We start from the raw sequence: 20863 nt of genomic DNA, 5'->3' as shown, positions 1-20863 counted from the left end.
ATAGTCTGAAATCACCAACCCGCATTGAGCAAGCGTGGTGATTAGTGTTCAATCCTTCTCCGTGTGAGAGGAGGCCGCAGCCCAGAAGTGGGACCATAAAAAGGCTGTAACAGGATAAATAAAATATAATTTAGTTATATAAGAGTTTTTATAGAACTATTTGAAATAAAAGAAAAAAGAACTTGAGTTTCAGTATCTTGTAAGTACATGATATTTTGTCTTATCTGATAGGTTATTGTTATTGAAACAACCTGTTGATGAGAGAGATTGGTTTATAATCAAAGTTGAGATGTTTTGTGGAGACCTGTGTGTATTTGCAGTGACATAAACAATGAATAATATAGGTAATATTGACAAGACGGAAAATCGATAGGACATTTTTTGAACTTCTTGGTCTTCTTAGTCCAAACGGCTTTAGAAAATTCTATAAGGAAGGATATCATTAAATGCCGCAATCGTCACCAGTAAGGACATGACGAAGAAGAAGGAAGGGTTTCCCGTTCGGAAAAACGCAAGTACATTTGTATCCAGCAATGGTAGCGCCATCAATTCTACGAGTACTCACCTAACTTACCCCATCCCACATTCATTCAAATGTTTGCTGAGTACAATTTGCTTTGACGAGAGTACGTATTGAGTCAGCACATAGATGTCGCTGTAGTCTGAAAGAGGCCGAGTTTTTTACTGTGCACCATTTTGACACGCTTACTAGGTACTTGATTAGTTGATTTGTAACTAAAATATTATAGTAGATATTATTGTTCACCTATTGTAAACATCCTGTTTTAGAATAAGTATCGGTTTGTCACGGGGTTGCAACCACATTCAAGAAATGTTGAAATATTGTAATAACCTTTAAAATTGGTATAAAATTAGCCTTTGATATAAAAAAATTGGTAATATTTTCAGACTTCATCATACATATCAATGAAGTTTTGAATTGTTTTTGTTGCATTTTCGATGTTTCCATACTGACTTTTCCATTGAAAGATTTCACGAAATATAAGGATAGAAAAATAATACACAGACATTTTTGTAAAATGTACATATAATCTTACATGTAATCACGAACTATGTACATCAGAAAGCGCACTATTTAGTACTTTACATACACAAAAATATTGTATTTTTGCATTTTTAATTTGATAGTTTCAAATTAGTATAGATATTACGTGAAAGAGCTTCGAACAGCCAAAATAATAATTATTTAATTACAGTAGAATAATAAATTGTCTGGAGTACTGAAAATTTTGTGCGCAATTTTTGATACATTATCTTTCTTAAGAAAACACGACTTTCGAATGTCTTGAAACCAAAAAAACTTAATTTGAATAACTCTGCATGATGTTATGATTATATCTGCATAAAATACGCAGAGTTATTCAAAATTAATGAAAAAAAAAATTATTTGGAATGTATAAGAGATAACAGACCACATTAATTACGACTCTGTATTTTTTCGACTAGTTCACACACCTCAATTTTAAATTAAAAATAATAGTTTAATCACAAATTAAATAATAAGTAATTCCCCATGTGGATTTTCACATTCCACATTCTTTGTAGGTTACAAAATATTAATTATTACATATCTAATTAAGTTTGCAGACGTATACTGTTTTTCAATAATAATCAAAAGGTATTTTAATGAAAATCAACTGTAAGTTATTCTACTAGTTTTCTAAATGGACACCTTATAGTTTAATATTGTCTTATAAATAGACTTTGCTTTCAAAAATGCGTTTCATTGAGATTTGAAAAAAATAAACTTACAAATCAATAGGTAATCGATACTTTAAATATAAATGATGTAATATTGACGCACATATCGGGTGTGTCGTACCCAATCATATCAAATCCTATCACATATATACTTTATGATATTCTATGGCGAATTGTTAAAAAAAATCACTTAATCCATTTAGTGGTTTGACCAAAGGAGTCATTTTTCGGTTTCATAATTTACAACATCATGTGTAAAGCAGAGATAAAGTTAGAAGTATCGAATGTTTTGACCATTTAAGAGTTGTCAGTTTTCAAGGGAGAATTTCAGTTGTTTGTTATGACAGACTCTTATATGGTCTTCTAATTCTCGCACATTTTTATTATATTTACTTTGTATTTTTTTTTCTTTGTGCTTATCGACGTAATATATTATCAATCAGTATATTAACGTATTTAATTTAATGTGATTAGGTACGACACACCCGATATATTATTAATTTATCTGGACACGCAGTACGTGTCAATCCAAGTTCAAACAAATGAACTGGCTAGCCAGTTTGTTAATAATACTAATGAAATCATTCGTTTCAGCTAGTAACATTAACACGCTTGTGAAAAATTGTTTTCTATTAATAAGTAACTTTGAATAATTATCAATTAAACAATAAATTATTTCCCCAAATGAAAATCTTTTAAAGTCTTTAGTATTGGAAATAAAATATGAGAAGTGACTAGATATATGAACACAAATAATGACTTAATAGTTAAAAGAATCATAGTTAAATTTTAATCAGAATACATAAAAATGCTGTTTTCATTCAAATTTTTTACAATAAACAGAAGTAAGTTTTTGCATTACAATGTTTTTTTTTAATAAAAGAATTGTTTTAATACTATTAAGTACGTAAATTAACCATTATAAATGTGAAAAATATTTATACACAGAACTATAATTTATACATTGAAGTGTTTTATGCAACTACATTATATTTTGGGACTGTAAAAAAATAACATTTTTATTGTAGATAAATATGTTGTCGCTGTACAAACTAACAAATTGTAAGTATGAAAATGGTTATAACTTAATAAATAGTTTTTTCACTTAAAATAAACTAAACTTCGATGACTAAATTAAACTCAAATTGCACATACATATCTTTGGTGGTAAAAAAAAACAAGACTAGCAATTGTTTAAAATTACAAAAATAAATTAATAAATAAACTATCCTTACAGTAACTTAAACATTTGCATTTAACTATAAAATGGAAAGTTATTTTCAATATTAAAAATAACGTGTAAAGTTGATGCTACACTGCGCGAGCGATGCGATAGATATGAAATATAGCATGAAATATAACAGTGTCTATACAGACAAAACGTATAAATATTTTACAGGTACAAAATCCTTAAATGACTTGTCTACGTTAAAGTATTTTAAAGAAGCATTTATTTTAATTATCTAACAGTATTGCTTGAAAAATAGTCAATAACTTACACATTTCTATAAACGCAATGACTACTCGCTATCTTATAACACAGAATCTTTACAATACTGTTGCCTAATTTAAATATCTTACACTCACTGTTCCCCACACGTCATGTTCTTAAGAAAAAAAACAGATAAAAATACCTTGTAACCTCAGTTTTTAAGTTGACTCCGTTAAAAGATCATCTCAATCGGTTGACTAGTTTAAGAGATTGTAACACACAAACTCACATTCGCAATTACAGCATAAGGATTGTGATCCACCAATTACAGTTTCGCTTAAATACTATAAAATAAAGCATTCGCTCGCTCAATGTCACCAACTTTTTTCCAAGCGTTTCGAATCTTCATCTACTTGCACAAATCAGACTAGTCTTATATTGAAGCAGTTTTTTTCTTAAATAAATACCATTTTTTTATATCTAAGTTATATCTAGATAATATCACGCACAAATTTGCTTTCAAGTTTTTAATCAGCCGTTATGAAATCAAAAGGAATGGCTAAGAAGTTGTGACTATAGAGATACGTTACATGACCTAAGGAATTTATTGAAAAGCTTGTTTATATTTTCACAGTATATTTTTAAAGAGAACAAACCGACTTAATAAAAGAGCAGTTTTCATGCTGTCTCTTGCTATAAATAAATGTTTGATACTAATATTATTTTTATTACTTGCACAATAGTTTTTCTCTATTTAAAAAGATTGTGTTATAGCTTTAAGTGTGCACAATCTTTAAGTTTTTCTGTTTGTTTTTAATGAATTGGAACTCTGTTATAACAATTTATGACTTTTAATGGTAATTAATACTTATAATGGTTATTAAGAAAATAGTCTAGTTTATTCCTTTGTATCATGTAACGTATCAAATGTAATGTTAAATGATCCGATTTCATCGGATATTCTCGCTACTATAAAAACATCATCTTGACAACGTTTACAGTTATCTAATCAATCAGCTTTGAACAAGGGCGCCATATACTAGGGGAAAGATGATTGATTCATTCATTTATAACTTAGTTTAATTCACTTACACTTATTACATTCAAAGGAGAAAATGTGTTTTATTGCACTACTATAGAGCTGTGTACAACAGTGATTGATTCAAAATGATTGATAAACTTGAATCAATCAGACGCCCAAATCCAAAGTGATTGTTTACACTAAAAAATACATATTGTCGTTCTAAAATAAAAACTAAAAATTACTAGTTTAGTTCACGTTTGACTAGAAACGTTTGATATAGAGATCAATCTGGGGCGCAACACTATGTAGGTATCGATAGATTTGTCGATGAAAAGGTATGGGCAACCCTTAACATGTTCCTGTTTCATTTCAGTCATTATCATACAAAAATCCTAAAATTAAAACTGGATCATTTTTGACCCATCCAAAGCTCGTCCTGCCCATATCTTTATCAATCAACTTTGAACTTTCTACCTTACCTAATCAATCAGAGAGTCGATTGTTATTATCGACAAATGTATCGACTATCGATATAGAGGCGTCGACCAGCAGCTAATAACTAAATATTATCTAAAACGGCTTCGGCTTCGCACTATTCACGTAAGTTTTAACTGTACACTTTTTTGAACTCCGTTTAGGGCCCCGACAATTTTGAAAATGAATGATCGTTTACACAACAATGAAAAAATTAACCCATCACTTGAAGATACAAAAAAAAGACTATAAAGGCTATGGCACATGTGATATTATTTAAGATGACATTAATATTATTGCAGCAAAATTACCTGTAACAGGTACTAATAATTTCACACAAATAGATATGAATACACCACAGCCTTAATTAAAACCCAACAAGAATGACAAACTTTTGCAATCAAATGAAGAATTTAAAAATGAAAAAATGCTCAAATTATCATCGATAAAGAAGTAATTAAACCCAATAAAAATGGTACTAAACTTAGAGAAAAAACCTAAGAAACCTGTTTACCCGAAACCACAACAGACACTGTCAATTCGGGGCCCAAAACAAGCGAATCTCATAGCACTAGAAGTTGCTGTTGAGGGATACGGCGTCACAACAAATGATCGTCGTGGTCATCATGGTCTTCTTCAGATTCCGCTGAATCTAGACTCGGAACCCTGTCGAGATCATGGCTCTCGCACTGCTGGTCCAGGTCTGTTGATGGTGCGTCATCGTCTTTCCACTTATCCATGGACCTTCTTCTGGCGTTCATGAAGAAGTTGCCTACTGTTGTGGGTTCTAGTCCTAGTTGTCGTGCTATGGTTACTTGCATTTCTTTTGATGGTCTTTTCGTTTCCTGGAATGCCGAAGGTTTTGGGTTAGAGATTTTGATTTTTATAGGTGCTTGTAAAGGTAAAAGTGATTATAAATGATTTGGCTTTGACTGTTTAAAATCTTAATAAAGACAGACAAAGATAATGTTTTTTGGAAGATTGTTTGTCTTCTAAATAAAATGTTACAAACCTCCCACTTTGGGAAGTCGGTTAAAAATAGTTCTTGAGGTGAAATGTTTTCATTTGGTTTTGAAAACTTTTTAATGATAATAACAATTTATACTGCTGTTAAGATTTTTAGCTTGAAGTTAATTTTTAACGAAATAAGTTACAAAGTACTTTGTTAATGTAAAAAAATAGTCTCTGTAACAACTTCGTTAAACCTTATAACCTCAAAACTTTTAAAGGTCAAATTATTTTCATGTTCTTTTTTATGTAATGTTGGTATATCTTGATAGTCTTGTAAGGTTTATTTTTTAACTTTATTTGTCTTTTTCAGATGTTTTACCAAAATAATATGATATATTTTTATTTGTAATCTTTTCCTTCTCGTCTCAATCCATCCTAAGGTTGTCTGGAAGAGATCGCTCTTAGCGATAAGACCGCCCATTATGTCACCTACTTTAAATACCTAGTTTAAGATAAAAAATGTAACATTGGTGTACCTAATAAAGAATATCTATCTATCTATCTATCTATCTATATCCATTTGAGAAATTACAGTAGGTCTTTTAAAACAATGCATTTTAAGCAAATAAAGAATTATTAAATAGTCGAGAAATTGTTGTTATTGCATATATTTGCATTGATTTTAAGCCACATTTTATTTCTGTCATAACAATATTGTTTAGTTAGGTTTTCATACGTGCCACTTTAATGGAGTATTCAACTATTCATAGGGTGTTATAATTACCTTAAAAATAGCCTGTAGAGTACGCCGCTGGAGGTCTGTGAAAACCAAACGCGGTTTCTTCGGGGAAGGCATTGTATCCGAACCCAAATCCTCCTTGCGTTTGCAGCCTGTAACCAAAGCACACCTTTACATCACCTGGTTTGAACACCAAGATTTGAGGAAAGTTCTAGAAATAGTACGTACATATGCGGGTCTCTCCTCAAGTTGAGTGAAAAGAAAGAAATTTTGCTTTTAGAAATAATAACGATTGTAATTTTGATGTTTTTGTTGTGTCCTACTTAAGTTTTGCCGATTCAGAGTTTGAGGTCATAAATAGTTAGAAGATTTTGAAATTTGAATTATAGGCGCTAAATGCTTGTTATTAGTGACTTAACTTTGGTGTTAAATGTTAAATTTTGTTTTGCCTATTAGCTTTTATGTTATGATTTTTAATTGGTTTTGAATTAAAATAGGGAAAGCTATATATTTATTGCCTCCATTTTTATGGATATATTTGCAAATTCACTGATGATTATAGGTTTGATACAGAAAATATAATCAACCCGCTTTTGTAAGATAAAACATCTATAGATAAATTAAAACAAGCTGTGTTTACATCTAAATATTTAATATTAAAATACTTACTGCCTCTCTGAGGGATCTGGGCCGCTGTAACAGAAAAATAATAATTCCATTAATAAAGTTTGTCATACTTAAAATATTATCTCCCTAACTTTATCTATTCGCGCTTGACCGTTATCTATCAAGCTCTTCATCTATACACAACAAACATGCTCTAAACATAAACTACATTTTATAGCTTTTACTATACTTTTGTCATTTTCAAAATTAATATAATCAAAAATATTTTTTTCATCTACAGATTCATTGATTGTTTTAATAACTAATTTGACATAAGTGTATGTAGAAGCATATAAATTGTAATAAAATTTATTTAAAATGATCGTTATATCTAGAGTAATGGAGCTAACACTTAATTTCTTAGTTTTCTATTTTGGCGCCCAACATGGGACCTTTTTGGATTAGGTTTTAGAAGTGTAGAAATAAAATTAGGATACATTTCTTATGGAATTTACACAATATATTTTAAAACAGGTATTTAAATTTTATTTCTACACTAATAAAAAAAACATCTAGATTTAATTTGTACATTTATTTCCATCTATTTATGTAATATTGACATGTTGGAATTGTATGTTCACCATATTTTTGAACATTACTCTTATTTTACATAATCATTGTGAAAAAGATATTTCAACACAAAAAAATCCCAACATATCGACAGAAATCTAAACACCAAACGTATTATATAAAAACGCATACCTGGCGACAATGTAAACAACATTAACAAAGGGTCTGTAATCTCGCAGGCACCTATAAAATCATATAATGAAAAACTATAACAGCCCGGGCGCAGGGAGAAACAAAAAGGGAGGGATGGGGGCGCGGTAGCAGTCTAACATTCATCTTGGCCTCGTCAAGCTAACAAAATAACACTTACCTACAACTAAAAGTAATGTTTCAAAAAACATTATCTAAATAAACAGTCACTAGGCAGTATCAATGCCACAAAAGCTAAAAACAACCAAAGCTGCGGAAAGGATACTGCCTATTCAGAAAAAAAATAACATCTATGAGCAAATCTCTATACATTTTACACATTTGATCGACAGAACAAAAATATCCATTCAGACAATATTCTCAATCTAAGTCGACTTGTCACAAAGTCTGCGAATCAAAATTATGATTAGTATTTCTATTATAATAATGTGTTTCCTTTACCTTTGCGACAAGCTATTTACATGTTTATACCTATGAGAAACCAAGTCCACTGCTACGCAGCCAGGGTTGAGAGGATGGAGAGGATATTGGAACGGTAGAAATTAAAACACATGTTAATGTTAATGACGCGAAAACATATAAAGATGATCCAGCAGCTGATGAAGAAATAAAAAATGAAGACATCGAGGGAGAAGAAAATGAACTCATAAAAGAGTAAATAGAAGAAAAATGACAAATGAAAGCAGAAACCGCAGGGTATGAACAGAAAAGGGGATTTAAAGGATTTGGGGATCCAATTCAAGTTGAGGGCAGGACTCACAAGCAAGAAACGTCCCCAGCTGGTTCGTATGGCGCGTCCCAATGGGGCGGAGGCCCAGGGTACATTGTGGAGCCCTGGGGCGCGGGCGGAGCACCCTGGTACTCCCGAGGCTGGCAGTAAGGCTGTTGAGGCATGTTGTTTACATTGTCGCCTTTAATCGTTTGATGCTGGTTTGGGGTATCTGTAAAATGAAGAGTATTTAAATTTTGTTTGCTATTATTGTTTTTAAGGCCACTACGAAGCAGATGGTCATTAATTTCCGACATCCACGCGAAAGAATTTCTATAGGACATAAGATTCTGTAGATGACTCTTCATCGAACAGTTTCTGAATAAAGGAGTTGTTATTGACATCGCTATTTTGGGACAACTTTGCAACACCCATTTGGACTATCTCCACCGAGTATTAAAACATAAGCAGCAGTAGCCTTACTTATATATCAGAAAAATATATAGGCAACTTTTTATCCATGTGTAGGAAATAATTCCTCTGGACGTGGGTGAAACCGCTAACGGAAGATAGTTTACCACGACACTTGACTACCTGCAGATAAGGACAGGATATAAGTACTTATGCTCAAAGATAATTTTCAACGAGCGACGTTTCAATTGCTAAATGATCATGGCTGATAATTTTTAGCATCCATTTAGACGTGACAAAATAATAAATTCGCAGTAAACTATCAGACTACATTTATTACCACTTTTTCCCTGTGATGATGGGTGGAACTTAGTTTGGGCATAGACGAAATTCCAGGGACATTTTAAGGTTGTGTTTGTATCTTGTAATCTTGCCTTGTATCATTATCTGTCTAGCCTTTTCCAACTATGTTGGGGTCGGCTTCCAGTGTTGATTTGCTGCCTACCAGTGTTTTATATGGAGAGACTGCCTGTACCGATTACCCGAGCAACTCAATACCCCCCTGGCAAGACTGGTTGGTTGTCATACTCTCTGGCTTCGAACAATCCGTAACGACCACCAAAGATAGTCAAAAGACAGCCGGGACGTTTAATGTGCCTTAAAAAACACGGATTATATTGTAAATCAGGTCCAAACCAAATCAAAAGTCACCATTACAAATCCCCGCTCTATCAGATTACAAATTGCTTTGACTATATTTAGAGAATTGACATTTAACATAATTTTCGATTGAACCCATCAAAGGTCAACGAAGAAATCCAAATTATTTATGCCAAACCGTTTTTCTTGGAAAACCGACGAGGAAAAGTGGGAACAAAATATTGTTAAAGAAAAATATTTTGTGTTGAGGAGGTCAAATAGGTAGTCTCTTCATGTAAAACACTGGTACTGGACTGGAAGACAACCCCAACATAGTTGGGAAAAGGCTAGCCAGATCCAATCTAATATCCAATATGATATTACTTATAAAGCTGAAGCGTATGTTTGCTTGAACGCATTAATCTCAGGAATAACGGGTCTGATTTGAAACATTCTTTCAGTGTTGGGTTAGGTTAGGCCATCTATCAAGGAGGCTATAGGCCAGCGGTTCCCAAATGGGGTTCCGCGGAACCCTGAGGTTCCGTGACTGGCCCTCAGGGGTTCCGTGGAAAATTCAAGATTTCCATATCGTAAATCGTTTCACTTTTGACAATAGTAAATTGTTATTCATTTTCAACGAAATTGTTTTAAATATTGCATCCCAAAATTCCATTTAGGCACCATGTAGGTCCAATCGGGAGTGTAAGTACGAGTTGGCGACAAGTGGCGGTGGAAGGCCACGGCCAGCAGATACTTTAATTCAGTTTTTTGCAAATTGTAGATTAACTTAATAACTCCAGGTCTTCGGCAATCGGCAAAAATAGGTAGCGAGCGAGTCGGCCAAAAATCACCGCATTTTTTAGGCTTATTTCATCGCCAGAATTATACGTTTTCATAAATTTGACAGGACGTGAAATGACACGGCATACGAGTATTTTCAGTGGTTTTTTTTACCATGAATAAAAAAGTGGCATTATTGTACCTCCGCGAATCCGAAAATTTCGTGCTCGCTTCGCTCGCGAGTCCATGTTGCGTGTGATGCTTTTATGATCGTTTAATTGCTCAGGTATCCAACACCGAAAAAATTTCGCGCTCTTCCGTCGAAATTTTTTATTTTTTATGCCTCTGGTTCCGAAAAAGCAAAGCCTTTTCTTCGCTAGCTGCTTATTCATTTGCATTTGCTTTTTTGTGTGGATATTGCACTTTTTGAGACCTTATTATTAACCTGTTTATTTTGTGTAGGTACTTAAACTAAAAAAAATGCGCGCTCGCTTCGCTCGCGATCCCGGCTACCACTGAATGTCTTTCAATGCTAGCGGGTGCTTGGAACTTCTTCTTTTAGTTAAAAAAAAATCGCGCTTGCTCGCCTCGCACCTGTATAAATTCAATCTATTTCTTTTAGCGTTTACTTTGCCAGTCTTCAAACTGAAAACTATTCATATAATACACAAAGTCAAGGGCGGCTAAATTGTTTTCTGGCTCGTGCTGCAGATAGCCATGCTATGCCTGAGTATGTCTCTAACCATATAACCATTTGGTGCGCTACCACACGCCACGAGCCGTACCTCAGTGTATTTAGGTCTTTAGTTTACTTCTTATATAAGCTAAAGTTCCGCCAAAAAATGGTGAAACGAAAAGGGTTCCGAAGCCAAAAGAATTCGGGAACGGCTGCTATAGGCTACTTTATATCATTTTTATGGAGAAGCTCCTACGAGACGTGGTTGAAACCAGGACAGAAGCTATTTAAGAATAACTCCAAGCCACAATGTTACAATACCTGAAACTCCAAATATACGTCATAAAAATCTCAAAACGTTAGAGGAAAGGTATACTGAAGAAACCCCATATAGGTACGTATAACACAAGCCGACGGCAGGCGACCGCGGGGGGAGGGGTGGATCGATAAACGGGGTGTCTGACGTCACAGAGGGAGGGGGGGTCGCTTCGCTTGCGGTACCGTTTTGAGGGTTTTTGTAGTTCTTCAGGATAAATGATGGTGTCTGCCTGTTAATGGGGTTTATTGGCCTTAATTTGAAATGGCTGAAAAAGGTTTAGTTGAACAAAATAGAAAAAAACTTGAAATTGAAGTTGGTAGAGGTTAAAAACTTGATGTTGGTTGAAACACATGGTTGCTATACCCACGCGATAACAACAGTTTGTAGAATTTAATTAGGTATTATAGATAAGGGATCCCCTAATTCTCTTTGAACCTATTTTACCAAAACAATACAAAAAGTGTAGGTCGCGTTGTGGGAAGTATTTAACAATTATTTGAATCGGACCAGTCCTTAAGTATAGATTTTAAAGCAGAAGAGTTTTTTTTTATCGCGCTTACTCAGAAACTACTCGGCCGATTTGAAATCCCATTCAATGTTGAATAGCCCATGTATTGCAAACAAGCTAAAGTCTATCACTTTTTATCCGTGTGCGACAAAAGCTAGTATAAAAAATAAAACTAGGAAGAAAATGATATTAGCAAACCCACAAAACATACATACATATGAAAACTAATGTCAATACATTTGACGAATTTGTCAATACCTACATAATATGACAAATATGTCAATACCCAAGATGAGGAAGAGTCCCATTCAATCATATTCGTACTAAAGGAAGATAAGGAAACTATGCGTTCACGAAATGACGTCATTCATGATATTAAACGATAGTAAAAGTTTGATGATGTTGTCCGTGGTAATACTTGAAAATGTGAAGATTTTTGGTTGATTTGATAGAGTTAAGGTCAACAGTTGTGTTACAGAAAGTAGATGACATATAACTTGATAAGTAACAAGGGTACGCGCTTGGCCTAGCATAATACCTATTTATATTTGAGAGGCTGGTACTTTAAACACTGAAAATGAAAATATCTAAAAAAAAACAATTGGTGCTAAGTTGAAGACAGACGAAGGAAAAAACAGCAATAGAGATGACATTGAAAGTGGAGAAGTAAGAAACACTAGTGATGCATATACTAGCCGCATCATAAGCAACAGATAATTACGATAACTAAAATTAACACCAACCGATATTTATAACCATAATTTTCGCAAGGAACATTTGCTCTAAGAACCTAACCAATCCATCATAGTGGCAAACGCTACCGTATACATTGCCCGCCTACTGCACCGATCAACTTTCGCGATACGTAAGCAAAACGCAATGGTTATCGAACAGGGGAGGTCGCGTGCCGACGACATGAACTGTCAAAATGTGTAGGGTGACTATGAGTGTTGTAGTTTGTAGGACATTCTTATTTTAATGTCACAGTTGTTGAGAAAAAAATACTGTTAAAATACAAATCTGTTAGGATAATAACTTAGTTTAGTTTATTTACTTACTGCACGTTTTGCACATGTTACAGCAAGTTATACAATGTCGGACTTATCGCCTTAAGCGTTCTCAACCAGTCAACCAAAAATAATTGACACTTATAATGACTGAGCTGGTTGAGCTAACCTAGTTTTGGAAATCCACGTAAGGTTTACGTGGTATGCTGCGGGTTGTTCGAAAGAGATACCGCGGCCCTGGTACATAAAAGGCCTATGACGGAACACGACGGTTTTTAGTCAGTAAGAGTCTGACACTCCCTCACCGCTGCTAATTTACAGCGGGAGGGGTCATTTGATGATTTTAGACGTCGTTAAAAAAAAAAGGTTTACGTGGTATTCAAATATGGTTTTCTTGCTCACTCTGTAATTATTAATTTCTAAGGTCGCCAATGGAATCTAGACAGCAACCCAACATAGACCTTTTAGAATATGTTCTTTCACAGTTACCAAACTGTTTCTTACTTGACTAAAATAATAACCTCAACTACGCACAAAATATATAACGTACGTAGTAACGTAGTAACGCACTAACCGAGAACCCATAATCCCTCACAACGCGAGGGTAACGCACCCCATAGTTACGTCATGCATCGACCGTGCATACATTAGCATTAAAATCGATGCACGCAGCTGGAGGTCCCTTTTATCTTGATTTTATTAATGACCCTTGTTATTATCATTTTTTTTTTACTAAAAGAAGAGAGAAGAATCCATTAACGTTAATATTTTTTTTTTATAAATATTTTTTTGCAAAAAAAGTTGCGGATTATGCGGAAGATCGCATCAAACTATGTTGGACCAAACGTGAGATAATCGGGCACAAATAAACATACAGACCTAATTGATAACCTTTTTTACCCGGTTAAAAATATTTAAAATAATGCACTACTAATTCAAAAGCATTTTATCTTTAGCCCAACCAAAACAAATACACTATTTTATGACTCAACTACCAAAAACAAAACTTCACATATTTCTCATTTATTCCCGCTTTCACCCAATCGCGTGGTCACCACAACTAGTGACGTACCGCATCGACCGCGCGGTGACCCAACGCATCGATTGTACGAATCGATAGAGGCAGCTGACGCGCCCGCTGTTTGTAAACTGCAAGCGTTTATCGATAACGTAGTGGCGCATCATTGGCTTGATAGTAAATTACGTAGGTGATACTTTTAAGGGGGATCTTGGGTTTTTCTTGGAGTAAAAAGTGGGCTTGTTTGTATATAGTATTTGGGTTGTGTTGATAAAGTAAATAGGTGAAAATACAGCGTTTATAATATACTGGAGAATTTCCCGCGGTTTTACCTGCGTCCATTGGGACCTACTGGCCGTACCGGGTTAAATATAACCTATGTTACTCGGGAAGAGTGTACCTTTCCACCAGTAAAATAGTTTTTGAAATCTGTTCAGTAGTTTCGGACCTTTTAGGTTACAAACAAACAAAATATTCCTCTTTATTACCACCTACCACCGCTTGCTCTGTAGAAAACGAAATATATTTGCAAATAGTATTTACTATAATGTAGGAAAACCTCTGATGTTCGAGAAGTGCTGTTTTGCAGCCTAATTTGAATAAATGACTTTTGATTTTAAAAACTTGAATGCCAATTTCTGATAAAATCTGACAAATTAAACAAATCAATGGCAACAATAGCATTGAATTATAAAAATCTAATCAGAAAATGATTTGAAAAGAAGCAAACACAAGACTGATTCATAAATTACTTTCAGACAATTTTCACAAGAAAAATAATGAACTTAATGGTATTTTCTTGGATTCCCATAAGAATCATAATAGTTTGGCAGTCTATAAAAGCCATGGGCTACTTTCACTCCTACCGTAGTCTATGAATATTTAAAAAGGTCTTCACCCTTGATTTATACCAAGTTTAAGATTTCCTTCATACAATTCTGATATGTTACCAATGTTTCTTTTGTGGTTTGTCGACCATTTTCATGATCTGCCTAGCCTTTCCCAACTATGTTGGGGTCAGCTTCCAGTCTAACTGGATGCAGCTGAGTACCAGTGTTTTACAAGGAGCGACTGCGTATCTGATCTCTTTAAACTAGTTACCCGGGCAACCCAATACCCCTTTGCTAAGACTGGTTGTCAGACTTACTGGCTTCTGACTACCCGTAACGAAAGTCATAGATTTTCAATGACAGCCAGGACCTACAGTTTATCGTGCCCTCCGAAACACGGTCATTAGTGTCCAAGATATACTTAGAGCGTACATGCATACATAGAAAAGTTGCATTGGTACTTGCCTGACCTGGAATCGAACACATACTTGAGAGATGGAGAACCAATATTAGGTACTAAATAAACTTCAGAATTTCATAGTTATGGTTTGGTAGACTTGCTTTATATCTGTGGTATTATTGTCTACTAGCTGTTGCCCGCAACTTCGTCTGCGTGGGCAATATAGAATCGTCAAAATACTACTTATCCCGTAGGTGCATTCTTTCACGTGACAGTATAATTAGGATTAGCACTTAGCAGTCGCATAGATTCATTGATCAAGGTTGTGTTGTGGATGTGACCATTTATCTAAACAAAAGAAGTAAAGTTTGTGACGTTGTTCAGCCAATTTGGAAAATTATTACGTATATGGTGCGTAAGTAATTTTCACAGGAAACAGCTATAATCAAATAAATATATGTCTACATGCTTTGAGTCTGACAAAGCTGTCATTTGTACATTTTCTACAGCTGCTGCGACTAATCAGAAGCCAGAAAGTCTGTCAGTCTTACCATGGATATCGTCTTGTGTAGTTGACTGGATTAAAGATAGGTAGATAGGTAGTCGCTCCAAGCAAAATATTGGTACTCAAACAGATTCGGTGACTGGAAGCCAACACCAACATAGTTGGGGAATAGCTGGATGGATGATAAAATGAGTCATCATCATCAGCAGGCGCATAGGGTAGGATAGTTTCACTTACTCATGGTAAGGCTGACCACACATTAGGCGTGCGCGATCTTCGGGCGTGTGAGTAGCGCGGACGTCGCGAGCGCGCTGCGTGAACGTCGCGTTTTGCTGCCCTGCGGCATGTGTGAAGAGTGCAAGCGACACGCTCGCGGCGAGCACGCGGCGCTCGAGTTGCGTTCTTACCCCTTCGCCTGCTATCCCCGCCGCCCGCTAAACGCCTTAGCAGTTAAACGTCAAGGAGGACGGCGCGTGCGCGCCGCGAGCGCGCTGCAAATGCCGCAGGGCAGCAAAACGCGACGCTCACGCAACGCGCTCGCGACGCACGCGCGGCGCCCGCGCTACTCACACGCCCGAGGATCGCGCACGCCTAATGTGGGGGAGGCCTAAGCCGGGACTCCACCGAAATGTTTGCATTAGTTCACGAATAGGCAAAATGTACGTATCTGTGAGAGTCCACTTCATGTGTTCGTACTTGAAACCTGTAGTTTTGCCAAGATTTTCAGAATGTACGCTCGCAATTTGTCATTTCTTGGTGGAGCCAGCAAATCAAAAGAAACATAAGTGTTGTATACTGTGCGTCACTACCGCACACCGGGAAAATTTCGCTCTTGCGGAGGACGTTTATATACCATATTTTGTGTCACACGTAAACAGGACGACAGTAAGTATCCACCGAAACACTTTCAAAGATCTGATGAACGAACAAATCAGACCTGACTTGGTCACCTGGGGCCAATCAGAGCTCTATGAAGCGATAATACGCTTTGGCTCCTACTGTTATTGTGGTTTCTGAAAATTTATTCACCTCATTCAACGATGAATGTAATTCTGATGGTACTATTAAGAACACTTGCTTAGCGCAGAAGCTGACGTTGGCAGGTCAACTCTTTTGACTTCTCCAATAGGATACCATTGGTTTTTGTGCAATGCACACCTGCAATGCATTCTGGATTAGGATAGGATATAGGTGGATAGGATTTGCAACAGAGAACAATTCTGTCTTTGTGATTAAATGACATCAAACGTAGTTTTATATAAAAGGTGTTTTTTAGGGTTTTTAGACTTGGCTCGGGTCTTACTGAGACTGTTCGTAATCGTGAACAGTGTATTTGCGATCAGAAGTTGAAAGTAAGCATGTCTCTGGTATGCGGCGCGTAATTTGTACGTTTTCAGACGCATAAAGCATTTTACGTGTGTATGGTATTAAATAGAGAGAGCTCCCATTTCTTATCTGCACTTTGTATCTGGGCTTGTTTTTAAAGCTACAGAATCCTACATTACCTTCCTCACGCTTAGCAGCGCTTGCGAGAGATAGATCCTCATTTCTTCTAGGATTAAGTTTACATATTTTGCATCAGAAAAAATAATTAAGGTCTACTTAATACTACTCACTCAAAGTAATTTGTTTTAAGGCCACCACATTAGTGGAAGATAAGCTAAACTATGTTTATGAAAAAATACTGATATGAACTCCATCTGTAACTTTAAATGATAATTAATTGTTCCACTAAAGTCATCATTTTTGACATAATGTTCAAAAAATAATTTAGATGGCACCGTTTTAAATTTGGCTGAGAACTATTAATTTTCTTTTCATCAAGGTAATAATTATAGTTGGATTTTGATGTGGCACGGCAAACTGACAAACACTATTGAAATGTCTATCGAAAAATTACACTACGTGTTAAAATATGGTGAAATACGGAAAATACACAACTCCATCTGTTGAAATAATAGTCCTCTATAAAGAATGTATGGTAATATTGTCATTTACCACCTCGCTCCTTTGACAAATTTGATGTATTTTATTTACCACAGATTTAGCACAGATGGAGCTACTTTAACCTTGGCTAAACAAAATTTTCATATTTTTTTTTTCTTCCGAAGTTACTTATAAAGGTGTGATTTTCTGTGTAAAGATTAATAATAGGCCGATCAACTAATATAAGTACAACATTCAAATGTACAGTTTTGACAAATAGATTGCGTGTCGTAATATTTTACATCTTGAATTCACAAAATTAATCATATCTTTTGATAGAGTGAATCGATTTCGATGAAACAAAAACTAAGTAATACCCCAAGTTACGTAGAATTTTTGTATATAAGCATTGTCTGCATTTAATTCGTAGATTTTACGTGAATCCCGAACAAACAAACAGATAAACAGACAAACAGACAAAAATGACAAAAATGATGGAAATGGGTTCTGTTAGTTATCCTTTAACATGCTGGCTATTTTTTTTGTCAATTTCTTCAATGTACAAAAATTACTATTCTACAGATTTATTATATGTATAGATTATTACTCTCATCGTCTAGACGTCTATACGCATCAACAATGCTTATTGTTTCTCTATAATCTCTTTTACTGCTACAACTTCATAATTAAAAGCCTTGTCGAATATCTTATAATAGGTATTATTTTAGAAATGTAGTTAGGAAGCATTATTTACTATTAGCTTCCCGCGTTCCGTGGCAACTACTCCAAGCACATGGATAAAAAGTCGCCTATAGCTGCCTGTCAAACACTGAAAGAATTTTCCAAATCGGTCCAGAATTTTTGGAGTGTAAGCGCGATAGACAGACAGGCAGAGTTTATCATATCATATTAAAAATTATAGAGTGAGACTCAAACATCATCTCATCATCATGAGACAAAAAACAAATAAAACAAGATACTTGTTTTATTTGGATTTTAAAACATGAAATTAACTTAAGCTTTTAGGTTGTTTCAGAGCCATCAGAAGCTTAAAGAAAACTTCTGAAACAGATTTCTGAAAAATTGCTACATATTACAGTTTGTATACCAAACAAAATTATAAATGTATATTTAGAGTGATTTTATGCATTTTAAGTCCACGTGGCAATCCGGGTCAGGCTATATTATGCTAATGTAGGCTGACTGAAGCGCGGTTTTATTCAGCTGAGAATTTATGACATAATTTTGGTATGTTCATAAAGGTAAAAGGGTTATTTCAGGCGCGAGGGAATTTTAATCCCAGATTATAGGTCCAGTTACCTAAAAATATATGATTTTGAAACCCTTCCAAAAGAGGCTTTGACTACATAGTAGTAGTGTCGCATTTTCGTTTTACGCATCATACAAAAAAACATGGACCACGTGGTCAGGACCAAACCTGCAAAAAAGCCTACGCCAGTTCAAAACATCGTTATTGAACCTGCATGATTCTTTTACCGTTTGTATTATTCTTATAGGAAAATCAACACCTGTCAACTTACCTGGAGAAAATTACAAAATAAAACAAAAGCACATCATCTAGAATAAAATCTACAAACAACTGAACATCATGCATCACATACCTGCTAGCCTCAAGGCCGACATCCTCTGGAACTCCGGCTCTTGAAGCCACTTCCACATCCTTCGGAACGTCTCCCTCCCCGACTTGAGCTTCGACCAAGGCTTTGGATTCCTTAGCAGGTCACTTAGCGTGCCCTGGGACCTACATAGCACCCTCTGAGCAAATATCGCTTGAGGTATCGAATACCTCTTCAGTTCCCCACTTATCCTCTGAGCTAATTCTTTTGTATTTATTTCTTCTGTGTCGCTCTGTGATTGCTGCTGCTGCTGCTGTTGTTGCTCTTCTCTCGCGAGCAACGCCGCGTTCAAGTCCAAACCAGGACTCGGCAATGGCGGCGTGGGGGATCGCCTCTCGAATGAGTTGGGCGACGCACTCCGCCGGCTGTATGCTGACTGAGGCGACAACGGCTCATTGTAAGGAGTTGGTGATAAGGACGCGTACGACTGCTGCTGCTGTATTACTGTGAACGTGCCCCCGGCGTGGTACGCGAACTTGTCCGAAACGGTGCTGATCGGCGGCAGTGGGAGCAGAGGGGTGAGCGTCGCGTACGAGGCGGGCTCGAGCCCCGGCGGTGTCAGCCGTCCATTGACTGCGGACAGGGGGTGGAACGCCGCATCGCCGTCAGGCAGCAGGTCTGCTGGCGACAGTCTGGGCGGCGAGGCGTTGCTCGGGGCGACAATCACCGTGAGTGGAGCGCGATCGCGCGCTCTTCCCTCGTCCATGGCGCGCGGCCGGCGGCAGCGGGGTCGCGCGGGCGACTGAAGCACGCCTGCGCGACGCACCCTACCTTCCCCCCGCCCCGCATCCTGCAAACACCCCTGTTTCTTCACCCTCGTTTCAAACAACCTATCTTTGATGGGGAAATAGGCAATGTCAACCTTATTAGAAGGTGTTTAAGTTGGATTTTGTTTGAATTTGCTTACTTTGTCAGGCTATCTGACGTTAGCTGTATACAATGCACCCTTAACCTACCCTGGGGCGTCGTACGTACCGTGTTTCTAGCTGTACGGATTGTTTTGTGACCATTGCTGGTTGGGTTTTGTCTATTTTGGGGGGGTTATTTCGGGAGCGTCTATGGATGATACTGTGGAAGGTCTGAGCGTGAGTTTGGAGGTGGTGTGGTGGCGGCACTGCCCTCGTTCGAGCATTGCTGTCACTTGGCTACTTGCTAGCCAAGCTTACCTCATGGTGAAACTTCCAAGAGGGAAATAATTAACGCTACAAAGCTTGAAATATTATAGCTGTTATATGTTTTGGAGCTAATATTGTAGTTTCTGCGTTTGTTGGATCAACTATACAATGGAAGAAAATGCCTTTAGTTGACATTGTTGTGTCTCGAATGATTGTAGACCACTTATTGTTGAATGATTGTGACTTCAAAAGCATCGTATTATATTTTATTCGAGTTTACAATGAAAAGCGTGATTCCATGTTTTGATGTCAAAACTCTTGATTGTTGAACCAGTGTATTTGCATATCAAAGAAAACATGTTATATATTTTGGAGTCTCGTTTTTCTGGCTGCGTTTAATTGTTGTCCTTTTTGCAAAAGCAACTAGAAATAAAACTTGTTTCCTTTCATGATTTTTGAATGAAGAAGGTGAACACAGTGAACACATACTTCTTATATTTTTAGGTAATGGCACATTCACAAACTGGTCTAACTCTGTGAGCTAAACATAGTCCCTAAAACTGATAAATATTACAAAGGTTCTAGACGTTTTCTAAGCAATATGGACTATACTTAAAGAATAAAATTGGACAATACGAAAGTACTCATTTATCGT

The 20863-nt window shown here is 36.1% G+C and overlaps 1 protein-coding gene across 1 annotated transcript; it reads right to left on the bottom strand.

Annotated features, from left to right (window-relative positions):
• Positions 1-1030: 1030 nt before the first annotated feature.
• LOC124642822 (hepatocyte nuclear factor 6) lies at positions 1031-19799 on the bottom strand. The gene is made up of 4 exons (XM_047181490.1): positions 19079-19799; positions 7012-7035; positions 6388-6494; positions 1031-5497 (listed from the first exon to the last, which is right to left on the bottom strand). The coding sequence occupies exons 1-4, from the start codon at positions 19797-19799 to the stop codon at positions 5252-5254; spliced, it is 1098 nt and encodes a 365-aa protein (XP_047037446.1). The 3' UTR covers positions 1031-5251.
• Between the last annotated feature and the right edge of the window lie 1064 nt (positions 19800-20863).

Source organism: Helicoverpa zea, chromosome 25 (genome assembly GCF_022581195.2).
Source record: "Helicoverpa zea isolate HzStark_Cry1AcR chromosome 25, ilHelZeax1.1, whole genome shotgun sequence".
Taxonomy (NCBI): Eukaryota; Metazoa; Arthropoda; class Insecta; order Lepidoptera; family Noctuidae; genus Helicoverpa; species Helicoverpa zea.
This window is presented reverse-complemented; position numbering and strand designations above follow the sequence as displayed.